The following is a 15,773-nucleotide window of genomic DNA, read 5'->3' as shown; positions in this document are numbered from 1 at the left end:
ACGACATTTATAAAATAGCTGGAAATATGAACTGGATATTTTATATGAGGAATTCTTGTTATTTACAGATGAAATGATGTGATTCCTGGGACTTGCTTCAAAATAATCTGGTAAAGGGGGAAGTGGATGGGGCAAGGTTAGCCATGGGTCGATAGTTGGAGCTGTGTGATGCGTATGTGGGAATTCATTATACTATTACGCTGTTTTTGTATATGTTTTAAATTATAATAAAAAGTATTTTTTTAAATGAGGAAATAAAATTGTGAAGAGAATGATTTGTGCAAGTTAAATGTTATATGTATATGGTATTCTGCATGCTTTTGCTCCTAGACCTATTGGAACATTCTATGAGAGAAGCTCAGAAGAGCCAGCTCTGTGCCTGTGGATGTCATGTGGCATAGGAATTGATGCTTTCAGTGGTTATGAAGAATAGTGGTCCTTTGTGTGCACAGTAAAGTTTGCAAGTAGTGATGTTTTTCTTCCAGTGAGGTTTGGCCACATTCACAGTTATTTCTCATGTTATTCCATTCCACTTGGGAAATCAAGGGAAGCCTGTGCAAAATAAGGTGGCTTAAATTATTTTTGCCAAGGGACCAAAAGCCCTTTTTGATGTCTGCATCCTTCGTAGTATATTAGAGAGTGTACTGAATGTAGAAGGCTCTGCCATTTGCTTACTGATCCAGGGCAAGTCTATCACAAGGGTGGTAGAAAAAAACAAGAAAAAACATTGTCTTTGGAATTAGACTTGGGTTTGGATCCTTGTTCTAGCATATTAACTCTGTATACTTGGTATACCAAATGCCTCTGAACTTTAGTTTCCCAAAAGTGAAAATGTATTGAACTCTTCATTTGATTAAGCAAGTGCTTGGACTAGACCTTTTGTTTGTTTGTTTCGTTTTTCTTTTTGGCGGCACCATGCTGCATTTGGGATCCCGTGCCCCCTGCAGTGGAAGTGCGGAATCATAACCACTGGACTGCCTGGGAACTCCCAGGACTAGACCTTTTGGAAAGAGTTGGAGAGTGGGGGTGGTGGCTCAGAAAGAGCTTCTGTTTCGGAAATGTGGCTGCTTAACCCCTGTGCCTGTGATACTTGTGCTTGACACCCACAAACTTCGTTAAGTAAAAGAAAAATTTTTCCAGAAATAAACTTTTTTCTTACTGCTGCCTAAAGAAATAGCTTCACTCTATAATACAACCCAGTCACTGGCCAGAGAAATTACTTTTCATAGAGACACCTGCTTCAGTGCCGAGAACTGTCTCCCAATTGCTGAAATATTGGTAAAATAAGATAAAAAGCCATGGCAACTCTTAAGTTTAAATATAACAGCTTATAGAGTTATAGAGTTATAGAGTATATAGAGTTATATTGAGGGGTTAGAGTTGTAAAATGTGTCTCACTGCGTAGTTTATAACAGGTGCTTAATATTTCTTCCCTTTTTGTCCCATCTCATCTCTAAGATGGACAAGCCTTTTTCTTTAACTTGTTTTCCCCCCAGTTTTTTTGAGATATAATTGCCATATACCATTGTATTAGTTTAAGTTATACAACGTGATTTGATATATGTACATAATGCAAGATGGTTGCCACAATAAGTTTAGTTAACATACATTACCTCACACAGGAATTTTTTTCTAATGATGAGAACTTTTAAGATCTCTCTTAGCAACTTTAAAATAAAAAGTACACTATTGTTAACTATAGTCACCATGCTATACATTACATAGGTCTCTTCTAATTCTAAAATTCTGTAATCCTTCCCATTTCCTTCTAACTTTCTCTAGTACTTCTCCCCACCCCGCCCCGCGGCTTGTTGTATCTTAGTTTCCCAACCAGGGATTGAACCTGGGCCTTAGGCAGTGAGAGTATGGAGTCCTAACCACTGGACCACCAGGGAATTCCCTCTTTCTATAGTACTTTATTGTCCATAGCATTTTGTATTTTCTCATATTGGTATGTAACTTTCAGTTTTGTCTCTGTAGGAAGATTATACATTCCTTGAGGGTGGAAATCATATCTTTATTTCTTAGAAATCTTATAGAGACAAATTATCTAGCTCAGTGCTGTGTGAGGATAGTAGCTCAGAAAATGTTTCCTGAAAGAGTGCATGAATCAAAACTAAAATTCAGGGAGGGAAGTGGGTTGGGGGAGAATTCACAGTTAAAAGGCTACAAGAATTTTCCAAATTACTGAGTTTGGTGATTAAGTGTTTCTTATAGCTTCTTAGCTGTTGACATGTGATATGTAAATATCAGCTTTCTATCACCTTTGCCATCTAGAAAATAATTAGAGATTAGATCCGTCATTAGCTATTTAAGAACTAGGTTTTAATTATACAAGTAATATATAAATATTCAAGTAAAAAAGTAAAATACTAAAGTCTCCCCTTGTCCTCTCAGGATTCCCCCGCAGGTTATGACAGTCATCAATTTTGCGTTGTATTTTTCCAGACCTGTTCTTTGTGTTTATATATGTATTGAAAATGTATGATCATAATTATATATGTATATATGTATGGTCATAATACATACATTGTATGTATTATGTATGGTCATAATTATAGCTTTTATATGTATGGTCATAATAATAACTTTTAGATCTTGGGGGAATCTTAGACATCACCTAATCCCTGTTCTCCATCCCTTCCCTATTTTGTAAATGAGGAAACAAGTCCCTGGTTAAGTGGCTTGCCCAAATTATCACAGCTGGTTATTGACAGAACCAGGACAACAACCCAGGTCTTTGGACTCAAGACAGTAGTCATCTTACTAGAGCAAATGATATTCTTAAGAAAGTATAAATTGTTGGGAGGAGGAAAATTAGTTCCTTAGTTGCATAATTTTTCTTCTAAAGATTTTTCTTTGATGTTCTTGACTCGAAATCCAACTTTGTGGTATTTAAAAAAAATCAAGATCAAAATTAATAGATGGAGCACCTTAAAGCATAATGCAGTTGACTTTGTAATTAGCAGAGTTGAAAGTGATGAGAAGATCCTCTAATTTTCTTTGTGCCTGCAGGAAGGTGGGAGTCAATCATTTTGACAAGTCTCCTGAAAAGAACAGCTAGCAGGAGCTGAACCCTTTTTCCATTTGGTCTCGTGGCAAAGGCAGAGATCACACCAGCAGCTCCACACAGTATGAAAGACAATTCTTTATCTTATTGTATGCTTAAAGTTTTTTTTGTTTTTCATTTTCAGAAGTAATACATGTTTGCTTTCTAAAAAGTGTAAACTGTGAAAATCCAAACATTTTACATACATATTTATTTTGTTTGTATGTTATAGATATTATTCCATGATAGTATATACAGATTCACTTCATTGTGTTTTTAAATAATTGTAAAGTATATACAGATCCACTTCATTGTGTTTTTAAATAATTGTAAAGTATTCTATAACATGAGTGTACCATGATTTTACTGAACAGTTCTGGTGATGGACATTTAGGTTGTTTCCAATATTTGGATGTTTTGAATAATGCTACTTTGAACATCTTTGTAAATGTATCTATGTGCCTTTGTACAGGTACTTCTGCGAGATAAATTTCCAGAAGTGAAATTGCTGGGTCAAATGCTGTTGCCAAATTTCTCTCCACAAAATATTGTACTGACTTATACTGTCACTGATAGTGTGTGAGGATCCTTGTTTCTCACATTCTCACCAAACTAGATTACTGTGTCATCTTAATTTTTGCCACTTTGATAGGAAAAAAAGTATCTCATTGTTCTGATATACATTTCCATGATTCTGGTAAGCTTAAATATCTTAAAACTTTCTCATGTTACAAGTCATACTGCAAAGAATTTGAAATACTAAGACACCACCACTCTCTAGAGCAGATTGGAATTGATATAAGGGTATTTCCTGTTCCTCAGCAAAACTGCCTTTTATTTCTCCAGATATGCCGTGCTCACTAGTACCCTCTGAACAGTCTTCTGGTACCTCTCTTTTGCCTAAAGACAATGCCCCATTTTCTTGGGATTCCTTGGATGAGGACGGATTGGATGACTCCTTGCTGGAGCTGTCTGATGGGGAAGATGATGGCCATTTCAGTTTCACAGAGGAAGAGATTCAGGAACTCTTGAAGGATGATGACCTATCAAATGAGCACTTTTCTTGGGGAGGAGGCTTGCCTAACGATGACAGCAGGAATGTTGAGAAGGGAGGGAAAGGGAGTCAAATTCCACTTGATACTCCCCAAGAGAAAAATTCATTGTACAGCTTGGGACCAGAAGCTGAGACCACTAGCCTTTTCAAACTACCTCAACTAAATACATCAGTTGGTCATGGACCAACTCCTACTAAACCATTGAACAGACGCTTTGCACTAGAAAAGAATCTTATAAAAGTTACAGTTGCACCATTTGATCCAACAGTTTGTAATGTTGTACTTGATAAGGACAAGACTGATACATCCAAAGTTACTGAAAAACCCTCCTCCCTTGGAGAAGAGATGAGAGAAGATGGTCTTAGCCTAAATGAGAGCACAATTTGCACAGAATCTGAAGGGATCAGCCTCAGTAACTCTGCCTATGATGGGCCCCCACTCCCTTCTTCAAACAGTAACTTTCAACAAACTGTCTCTGATAAAAATATGTCTGACAGTAAGAAACCTACACCTGTATTCTCTCAGATCTTGGACCATTCAGAGACTCCTAATACGGGGTCAGCCTGGAGAAATGGATCACATAAATCAAGTGTTGAAATGAGGTTTCCGGTTGTTGCCAGTTCATCAAACAAAGTAAGTATATTTTTCAAGGTGAAGAGCGGAATGAAATTATTTTCATTCAGAAGCTGTATAGCAGAGCTTTGTATTCAAATAAATTGGGGTTTGAATCCTGACTAGCACTGTGACCCTGGGCAAATTATTTAGCTTCTCTGTTTCCTCACAATTTCTTATCTATAAATTGGAATAAATGATACTTTACAGTATAGTAAAGATTAATTAAATAATTTATTGACAGTAACTGGTACATAGTACTAAATTAACCATTCACTGAATAGACTAAGATGATGATGATTTTATTATTTCTCCTTTCTTTGGGTTTCAGCCTAAGTCTCAATCTTTGGTTGCCACGCTGTATATATTAGATAAAACAGCTGTGAGTCAGCCACTGAAGCGCTGAAAAATCTTGGACAATTTACCTAACCTCTTTGAGCCTGATTCCCTATCTGTCAAATGGGTGTAACAGTCCATACCGCTTAGGGTTTTTTTTTTTTCTTGAGATTACCGTCATTATCTCATTTAAAGCACCTCCCTTAGTGCCTGGTACACGCTAGGGTTCACGAGTATGCCTATGTAGCCATTAGTTCAAGAATATTTCCATAAATGATGTTTTGTTATAACTAAGGGCCATCTTTGCTTCTTCATTCTTTCTGCTCTGAAAAAACGCAGGATGTTCTTGACAAGGATTCTGGGAAGCTGAAGGTCCATGAAAAAAGACTAGGCAAAGTCATTCCTGTTCTGCAAACCAAAACAAGGTAATGGTATAGTGAAGTATTCTGGTTTCTGTTGGTTCTCTTCAGTTGCTTTCTTCCTCTCCTGAGTTTCTCCTTAGTGTGGGGAAAAAGCCCTGCACCAGAAGTAAGCATACTTGAAATTCTGGGACTACCAATAACTGTGTGACCTTGAACAAGTCAAATATTCTCTGACCTTGGTTTCTTTGTCAATAAAATGAGGCTAATGATGCCTTCCCTGCTGCCTCACAGGGTTATTTTGAAGAGAAAAAAAGACATATTAGTGAAAGCACTGTATAAATGTAAGATTTCTTTCCCTGCGTGTGGGGAAACTTGGTCACAGATATAGGAAGTTAGAATCATTTTAACAAAAATGTTAAGATATAACTATGTAGAAAATCATTTAGTCATCTCTCCCAACTTGCATTAACTGTCCTTGGGGAGAAAATTTTACAGAGTTTGCAGATCTGGGTCACCTTTTCAATCTGTTCTCTTGTTGCCAGGAGATGGCAGTATCTCTACATGGGCCTTTTCAATTAGCAAAGCTGTTTTTTTAGGTTGAGTCAGATTGGCTTCCTTACAACGAGATTCTTTTAAAATTTTTGATTACACAGATACTAAATTTATTCCTACCACCCCTAATCCCAGTTTTCTGGGATTTTTTTCTTGTTTTGCTTTGGTGACTTGAAGGAACTTTGTGAATTGTATACAGTGGAAATTAAGGCTACTTGGAGCAGTAATAAACTCACTATCTCATCCACAGACTCCTTACAGTGTAATCAGCATGAGGGCCAGAAATTGTTCTTGCCAAGGTCACCAATGTTTTAATTGCCAGATCCAGCTGGTTCTTTTTGGTCTTTATCTTATTCCGTTTTTCTGTGGCTCTATGAAGTTAGCTATTTCCTGACTAACCTTGAATTACTCAACAAATGCTTTCTGTCTCTATGGAGTAGGCAGTCTTTGCTTTGCTATGCCTTGTTTTGGTTTTTTAATTATTTATTTATTTATTTATTTTTGGCTGCGTTGGGTCTTCGTTGCCGTGCGCGGGATTTCTCTAGTTGTAGAGAGTGGGGGCTATTCTTTGTTGTGGTGCATGGGCTTCTCATTGGGGTGGCTTCTCTTGTTGCGGAGCACGGGCTGTAGGCACGTGGGCTTCAGTAGTTGTGGCACGTGGGCTCAGTAGTTGTGGTGCACGGTCTTAGTTGCACTGTGGCATGTGGGATCTTCCCAGACCAGGGCTCAAACCCCTGTCCCCTGCACTGGTAGGCAGATTCTTAACCACTGCACCACCAAGGAAGTCCCTATGCCTTGTTAACAGCAGGTTATATCTATTCTTTTTTGTCTCAACTTCATACTTGGTTGCAGCTTCATATTACGTGACTAACACTGTCTTTTGTCATTGGATCTTAGAGAGTGTTTTGAGAGTTAGTTGTTCTAATCCATCAGTTGTATATGTCTTCTCTGTACAAAGCACTATATTCATGGTTCTAACTGATTGTTTTTCCTCCTGGTTTGCTTTGTTCAAGGACTAATATTCCGACGTTTTCACCATCAGATCTAGAAAAGCAGAAGCAAAGTTATCTCAGGAATGTCATTGCTCATATAGAAGACCCAGTGGACTCTAACCAAGGTAACACAGTAATCAAAGAATGGCATATAAAAAATGTGATGAGACTTTTTTTTCCAGTGTATAGCTTAAACTGAGAGATTGTCTTGAATTTTTGTAAATTGGTGAGAAAGATAACTTCTTATCCAAAGATTTTTACTTCAAGGGATTGCCTAACCAGATAATCCTCAAAGTGGTTTGGCTAACCAGTATTAGAGAGGGGTCCAAGGAGACTCATACCAGTACATGAAAAGTGTCTCCCCCATGGCTGGGGGCTGTAACCAGACCTTTTTTGCTAGGGATTTTTTTGCTTCGGATTTTTTTGTCTAAAAATTAGTAGAAGAAAAATAATAAAAAATAAAAATTAGTAGTGGACGACCAGGCACTGCTTGGTAATCATTGGTTTTTTATTTGGAATTATTTTCCCTGTTGCCTTCAGCATTTAAATGTAAAAAGCAGGCATTTCAAATACCATCTTGCATCTTGGCATCTGAATAAAAGCTCTTGAAAGGCTTTGACTATCTTCCAGATCCTTCAGTCTGAGTTCTCCCTAGTTCATTAAAAGCTGTTGCAAACCAAAACGGCTGAATTCTTTCTCCAGCCCTCAAGAGACTATAGTCCATGTTTTCATTCATTCATCCTAAACTATTGGCTGATGGGGAAATTCCTAAAGGGAAGCTTGTGAACTGTACTGAAGGTGTAGAGATTAGAAAATACTGGTAAAACAGTTACTTCTTATAAAGATCACTCCATATTCTATCATCTTTAGCTTTTTTCTCTATTCATTCAGCACACCTTTCTTGAGTACTTTCAGTGGTGCTCAGTTTGAAGATTAGGGATTGGAAATGTAAACAGTAAGGTAGGGTCTCGGACCTCTGGGAATTGATAATCCAGAGAGGAAAAGATAATTACACTGCAGTATTGATTAGTGCTCTAGTAGAATTACGTATAAAATGCAGTAGGAGCAGGGAAGGAGCTCTTCTGTTTGTGCTTGGGCAGAGCGGAAGATGGGGAAGGAGGATGCCCTTGGTAGGCTCCACAGAGAAGATGATGTAGTTCATTTACTCTAAGATCTATTGTAAATCAGTAGGGAGGGTTTAGAAGAATTTTTGGCTGAAGATCAAAGGAGAACTCCCCTTTCTTTGACAAATCTTGAATTACTTAGTAGTTTTTTTTTCTTTTTATAAGGCTGTGAGTGAAAGGTTTAGAACTCTGAGACATCAGCCAGAAGAATTTTATATTCCGAGGTCCTTTTATTTTTTACCCAGAGATTTCATTAAGCAGTCAAATACTGCTCATACTGATTACTCGGCCTTACGTGTGAGATCACTTTGCTTGAACTAAAGGACTTGTGGAACTAAAGACATCCCCACTCCCACCCCCCGCTTTCATTAGAGGGGCAAATTAAAAGAAGTTCGTCTATATTCAACCTCTGTGGAAGAGACTTGATCATTGCTTTCCCTCTATGAGGTGTACTTTCTTTTGTATCCTAGGCAGTTGACGATGATATCCAATCACATTTTTCTTTCTCATTTGGGGCATTTAGAAAAGAAAATTTCACAAGAAGAGCAGTGAGCAGCTGCTCATATTATTGCATCTTTTCCAGTCTCTTCCTCATTCAGCAGTCCCTCTTCCACTTTATCACAACAATCTATATGCCATAAGGAACGGCTAGAATAACTAGAATAGAGAAAAGTCAGCCTGCTTTAGTGGTCGGGAAAACAAAGTCTGGGCTAGAGTTAACTTCTGGGTTCATATCCTAGCACCACTGCTTACTGGCTTTGTGACCTTGAGCCAGTAAAAACTCAGTTTTCTCATTTATAAAATGGAGATAACAATGAGGCTTAGTTTATGGGAAAATTATACGTGTAAGTAGTAGTATAATGCATAGAACAGTACCTAGCCATAGCAACTAACATTTATTAAATATTTAGTATTATTAGCAAGGAAATGTATCTTCTCATACTGAAGTTTTTATAGGTAAAAATAGTGTGATGTCAGGTGTTTGCTTTTAAATCTAAAAGCAAAACAAAATGAAAAAACTCAACCTGAAAGATTAGAGAAAACAGCCTTACAATAATGTTGATAAATGAAGCTGAGTGATTGGGGAGGAGGGGGAGGCTTATTATACTATTCTCTACTTTTGTGTATATTTGAAATTTTCCATAATAAAAGGTTGGTTTTTGTTTGTTTGGTTGGTTTTTTAAGTGCATCTTTTAGGGGATTTCTTTTTTACATCTAAGAATTTTCAACATTACCAGTTGCTCTAAAACCTTCATAGACCTCCAGTGCTTGCTTCTGCCTTCCAGGAACCAAATGTGATACTAAATGCTGTGTCACTTTCCACTGCCTAATAGTCATACATCCAACATTTAAAGATTTTATAAACCATATTGCAGGGGGTGGGGTGGGCATATTCTTTCTCTCCTCTCTTTATATATGAATTACTGGGCAGCTAAAATCAAAAAGAAGGAGCAGAGCGTCTCCTGCTCTTCTTTTTGAGATGTTTAGTGCTATTTCACTATTTCACTTCAGGTTCCTTATTAGACACAGAGAAATTAATAGGGGGCAGGTTCAAAATTAGTTCCTATCAATTCAGTTTGAATCCTCTCCATTAGGTTAATCATCTTCTTTTACTTTATCAATAATGTATATATTATTGATAACAGAATACAATAATGTAAATCATTCTTCAACTCTATTATTGTAATATAGGTATAATCTCTTTTTAGTTTAGTGCCACATGGGTCTTTAATAGCATTTACAAAGAAATACCAACCACTTCCTTTCTGACATCCCAGCTAATGGATAACTTTATATGGGATTATAAATTCTTAGAGTAGGAAAGAACCATTAAGATCTCCTTAATCTCCTAACATATAAATCTGTTCTGTATTATCTTTGCCAAGTGACCCTTCAGCCTTTGCTTAGAGTCTAATAGTGCAGAACTCATCACCTCATGAAGCAGGCCATTCATTGCTTAGAAAATTTTTTTTTTTTAAATTAGAGTATAGTTGATTTACAATGTTGTATTAGTTTCAGGTGTACAGCAAAGTGATTCACTTACACATATGTTCATTCTTTTTTAGATTCTTTTCAGAAAATTCTAATTGTTAGAAAATTAGTCCTTACATTGAGCCAAACTGTGCTTCCTTATAATTTCCAATGGTAGTTCCTAGTTCTGCCCTCTAGGATCACAAAAAAATAACTACTCTCTTCCATTTACTTAATGTATTAGGGACCTTTCCATGTTAAATATCTCAAATTAAGATTTTTAATGATTATGAAGTATCATTTATTATTCCATTTTGATAATTAGCTTATGTCCATTTTCATTAGTAATGCTGCAGTGAACATTCTGGTTCATAAATGTTTATGTACAACTCTTATTTCTATAGGATGAATGCCTAGAAGTGGAATTGCTGGGTAAAGTATATAAACATTTTTAAAACTTTCGTTACACGTTACCAGATTGTCCTGCCCAAAAAAATTGTATTAATTTTTGTCACCAATTTGACAGGTAAATTTTAACATTTTGTTTTTAATAATTAATGAGGTTAAACATTTTTCACATGTTTCTTGGCAATTTATATTTAATCATAATTTCTTAAAATTATCTAATATCTAGTCAATATTCCAGTTTCCCCTAAAATGTCTTCTTGTAAATTGTTCAAACAAGATCTATCTAATCAAGGTTCATGTGTTTAGTTATTGTCTCTTTAGTCTCTCTTAATCTAGGTCACTTGGTTTGTAGTTTGTCCCACCTTCTGAATTGTGTCTGATTGTTTCCTTGTGGCGTTGTTTAACTTGTTCCTCCATCCTCTATATTTCCTGTAAACTGGAAGTTGGGTCTAGAGGAGGGATTAGATTCAGACTAAGCGTTTAAAATAAACTGGAATAATTCATAGGTACCATTGTGTGTTCATCCCATATCAGATAAGGAGGCACCACTTAATGACAGATTGTTTTACTAATAGTAATGCTAAGTTTGATCACTTTGTTAAAGTGTTAACTGCCATATCTTACCATTCTAAGGTACATTTTCCCCTTTGTAATTAGTAAGTCATCTGTGGGGTGATTCCTTGGTACAATTTGAATATCCTGTTCCACAACAATTGTTCACCTAATGGTTTGAGCATTCATTGGTGATCTCTGCTGGAATCAGCTACTACACAGAGTTGCATAGAAAATGTTTGTTTTCTAAATATATTGTTTCTTCTACAAGTACTAGCTAGCATACTTGTATGAAGATTTCAATTTTTTTTTTAGTATCACTATTATCTCATGAATTTAAAAAAATCAATGTCTTCTAATCAATTATAGTCAGTATTCTTTTTGATGCTCAATTTGTCCCAGTTTTGACCAATGAGAAATCCTTCAAGCGGGCTCCTATGTTTTGTGACATGACCCGTTAGTCTTTTTTTTTTAATTGTGGTAAAAAAAAGTAACATAAAATTTACCATCTTAACCATTTTTAAGTGTATAGTTTAGTAGTGTTAAGTTTATTCACATTGTTGTGAAACAAATCTCTAGAACTTTTTTATCTTGCAAATCTCAAACTCTATACCCGTTAAAAAATAACTAGCCTTCCCCTGCCACTCCCCCAAAGCCCCTGGTAATCACCATTCTACTTTTTTTTTTTAATAAATTTATTTATTTTATTTATTTTTGGCTGCATTGGGTCTTCATTGCTGTGTGAGGGCTTTCTCTAGTTGTGGTGAGTGGGGGCTACTCTTCGTTGTGGTGCGCGGGCTTCTCACTACGGTGGCTTCTCTTGTTGCGGAGCACGGGCTCTAGGCTCGTGGGCTTCAGTAGTTGTGGCACACAGGCTCTAGAGCACAGGCTCAGTAGTTGTGGCGCACGGGCTTAGTTGCTCTGCAGCATGTGGGATCGTCCCAGACCAGGGCTGGAACCCGTGTCCCCTGCATTGGCAGATGGATTCTTAACCACTGCACCACCAGGAAGTCCTCAGTGGGCCTTTTTAATTGGGATATATATTTCTCAGTTCTGAGAATTTCTTATATTTCTTTGATAATTGTTTCTTCTCTGTATAATCTACTCTCTCTTTAAGAAATTCCTAATAGTTAGATATTGAACTTCCAAGGATTGATCTATGTCTCTTACCTTTTCTTTCCCTTTTCTGTCTCTGTCTCTTTATTCTATTTTCTGGGATATTTTCTATTCTTATTAACTTCTTTATTTTTACATTCACATTTATGACTTCTAAGAATTCTTTCCTGTTTTGTTCTTTTTTTTATGTTCTTATTTTATGAATTTCTTACCTCTCTCAAGATATTTTTTCTCTCTTGAGTTTTAATTGAAATAAATAAACTGCACAAACTTAAAGTATACAGTTTGTTGAATTTCGACCTATGTAAACACCCATGAAACTATCACTGCAATCAAGATAAACATACTGTAACACCCCAAAATTTCTTTGTGCCCTTTTGTGATTCCTTCCTCCTGCCTTTCCTTGCTCCCTCCACTCCCCAGGCAACTGCTGAGCTGCTGTCACTGTATACTGTTTTTTGAGCCTGGCTTCTTTCTTAAAACGTAATTATTTTGCAGTTAATAATTTTCTTGGTAGTTTATTCCTTTTTATTGCTGAGTAGTATTCCATTATATAGATATACCACAATTTGTTTATCCATTCATCTAATGATGGGCATTTGGATTGTTTCCAATTTTATCTATTTAAATAAAGCTGTTATAAACATTCATGTACAAATCTTTGTATGGATATGCTTTCAAATGACTGGGTCATACAGTAGGCATGTTTAACTTTTTGAGAACCTACCAAACTGTTTTCCAAAGTGGTACCATTTTATATACCCACCAGCAGTGTATGAATTCCAGTGACTCCCATCTTTACCAAGATTGTTTGTTGCTAGTATATGGAAATTCAGTTGATATTTGTACATTTTTATTAGAAACAGGTATTGGGTTTTATTAAATATTTTCTCTGCATCTACTGAGATAATCAGATAATGTTAGAGAATTGTATTATTTGATTTTCCAGTATTAAACCAATCTTGCATTCCTGGTTTTAAGCATTCTGCACTTGGTCTTAAAGTATTATCCTTGATAGTGTTGGGTTGATTTCCTAAAATTTTGTTTTGAATCTATCTTCATAAGGGATATGGTCTGTACTTTTCTTGTAATTTCTTTGTGTGGTCTTGGTAGCAGAGTAATGGTGGCCTCACAGAGTGAATTGGGAAGTATTTCCACCTCTTCAATTTTTTAGAAGAATTTGTATAGAAAAACTGGTATCTCTTTTTGGGTGAGCTTTGGTAGTCTTTCAAGGAATTTGTTTATTTCATCTAAGTTGTTAAATTTATTGGCGTTAAGGTTAATAATACTCTGTTATTAACCTTTTATATAGTATCTAGTGATACCATCTTTCCCACTTTTAGTATTGGTCATTTGTGTTTTCTCTCTTCTAATCAGTCTGGCTGAAACTTTATCAACATTATTATTTTTCTTTTTTAAAAAAACAGATTTTTCATTGATTTTTCTCTGTTTTTCTGTTTCATTAATTTCCATTCTGATATATTTTTTTGTGTGTGGTACGCAGGCTTCTCACCACTGTGGCCTCTCCCATTGTGGAGCACAGGCTCCGGACGCGCAGGCTCAGCGGCCATGGCTCACGGGCCTAGCTGCTCCGCGTCATGTGGGATATTCCTGGGCGGGGGCACGAACCTGTGTCCCCTGCATCAGTAGGCGGACTCCCAACCACTGCGCCACCAGGGAAGCCCCCATTCTGATATTTATTACTTCCCTCTTTCTGCTTACTCAGAGTTTCATTTGCTCTTCTTTTTCTAGTTTCTTTAGATGGTTGCTAAGATCATTCATTTGAGCCCTTTCTTTTCCAATTTAGTGAGGGATGTTAGGAGCAAGAAGAGATAAACTCATGCAGTCAACCTGTTATATTTATCTGGAAGTATGCATTAACTTTTTTTCTTTTTTTAAATCAACTTTAATGTGGTATGTTTTACATGCAATAAAATGTACCCATTTTAAGTGAGATCATCACAGCAATCAAGCTTGATAGAACATTCCCACCACCCTAAAAATTTCCCTTGTGTTCCATCCCAATCAATCTGTCCCTGCCTCCACTTCAGCTCTAGGAAAGCACTGATTTCTTTTTGGTCATTATAGATTAGATTTGTCTTTTCTAGAGTTACATATAAATGGAATCATGCAGTATGTGCTCTTTTGTGTTTGGTTTCTTTTACTTGGAGTAGTTTTTTAAAACAACAAGAAACAACTCCATGTTGTTGCATGTATGTTCTATACATCCACTGCTGAATTTTTCCTTGTATGAATATACCACAGTTTAGTCGTTTGTTGATGGACATTACTGTTTCTAGCTTTTGATTATTATGAATAAAGCATCTATAAACATTCATATATGGGTTTTTTGTGTGAACATGTGTTCATTTCTCTAGGGAAAATAATTAGGAGTGAAATTGCTGAGTCATTTAGTATGTGTTTTTTTAACTGTATTGGAAACTTCCAAACAGTTTTCCAAAGTGATTATACTATTTTATGGCTTTTTTAAGGCAAAGGCTAGGTTCTTTTTTTTTAATATGAATATCCAGGTGTTCTAACACCATTTATTGAAAAAATTATTCTTTCCATGTGTTTATTTCTGACTTCTCTATTCTGTTCCATTAATATATGTGTATTTTCTTATGTCAATATTACACTGTCTTGATTACTATAACTTTATAGTAAGTCTTAAAATTGTTTGGTCCTTTGGATTTCCATAATTTTTTAAAATCAATTTCCTCTTGTCAATTTGTTAAAAAAAATACCTGTTGGGTATTTCACTGGGATTGTGTTGAGTCTGTAGAACAATTTGGGGAAAGTTGATATCATAACAATATTGAGCCTTCCAATCCATGAACAGGATATAGTTCTCAATTTATTTATGTCTTTAATTTCTCAGCAGTTTTTTGTACAGGTCTTGTACATATTTTGTTAAATTAATTCATAAGTATCTTATGCTTTTTTATGGTATTGTAAGTGATACTTTTTAATTTTCAATTTCTAGCTGGTCACTGCTAGCATATAGATATACAGTTGATTTTTTTATGTTGACCTTGTGTCCTACAACCATGCTAAGTTTTTCTATTACTTTTGGTAACTTTTTAATAGACCCCTTAGAAGTTTCTATGTTAACATGACTTTATCTGCAAATAAAGACAGTGTATTTCTTCCTTTCCAATCTATAAGCCTTTTTTATTTCTTGCCTTACAGCACTGACTAAGATCTCTAGTACATTAAGTATGATATTAGATGTAGATTCATCATAGATGCTCTTTATCAGGTGAGGAAGTTCCCCTTCTATTTGTAGTTTGGTGGGAGTTTTTATCATGAATGAATGATGAACTTTGTCAAATGAATTTTCTGCATTTATTCGGATCATATTGTGTTTCTCCTTTATTTTGTAACACAGTGTACTACATTTATTACTTTTTTTTGACTGTTAGGCCAACTTGCATTCCTGGGGTAAAGTCACTGGGTCTTGATGAATTATCCTTTAGTCAATTTGCTAGTATTTTTAAGGGTTTTTATGTCTTGTTTATGAGGAATATTCATCTTCAATTTTTCTTGTATGTACTGTCTTCCTCTGGTTTAAGTATCATGGTGATGCTGGCTTCATAAATTTAGTTGGGAATTGTTTTCTCCTCAGTTTCTCAGTTTGTGCA

General features: G+C 35.9%; 1 protein-coding gene across 3 annotated transcripts in view; it reads left to right on the top strand.

Annotated features, from left to right (window-relative positions):
- S100PBP (S100P binding protein) overlaps nucleotides 1-15,773 on the top strand; it is a 31,278-nt gene that overhangs the window by 2,944 nt on the left and 12,561 nt on the right. The window contains exons 2-6 of one of the 3 annotated variants that reach the window (XR_003005958.1): nucleotides 3,016-3,132; nucleotides 3,896-4,737; nucleotides 5,392-5,477; nucleotides 6,980-7,083; nucleotides 10,458-10,485. Coding sequence is in view for 2 of the 3 variants with exons in the window: in XM_024765288.1 (XP_024621056.1) it covers nucleotides 3,898-4,737; nucleotides 5,392-5,477; nucleotides 6,980-7,083 (1,030 nt within the window). In the remaining variant the exon portion in view is untranslated. Of the gene's footprint in view, nucleotides 1-68; nucleotides 111-3,015; nucleotides 3,133-3,895; nucleotides 4,738-5,391; nucleotides 5,478-6,979; nucleotides 7,084-10,457; nucleotides 10,486-15,773 lie in introns of all 3 variants that reach the window. The other 2 variants (XM_024765288.1, XM_024765287.1) reach the window with 2 other exon arrangements.

Source organism: Neophocaena asiaeorientalis, unplaced genomic scaffold, assembly GCF_003031525.2.
Source record: "Neophocaena asiaeorientalis asiaeorientalis breed wild unplaced genomic scaffold, Neophocaena_asiaeorientalis_V1.1 scaffold409, whole genome shotgun sequence".
In the NCBI taxonomy this organism is placed as follows: domain Eukaryota; kingdom Metazoa; phylum Chordata; class Mammalia; order Artiodactyla; family Phocoenidae; genus Neophocaena; species Neophocaena asiaeorientalis.
Note: the sequence above shows the minus strand (reverse complement) of the source record. Positions and strands in the feature narration are given on the sequence as shown.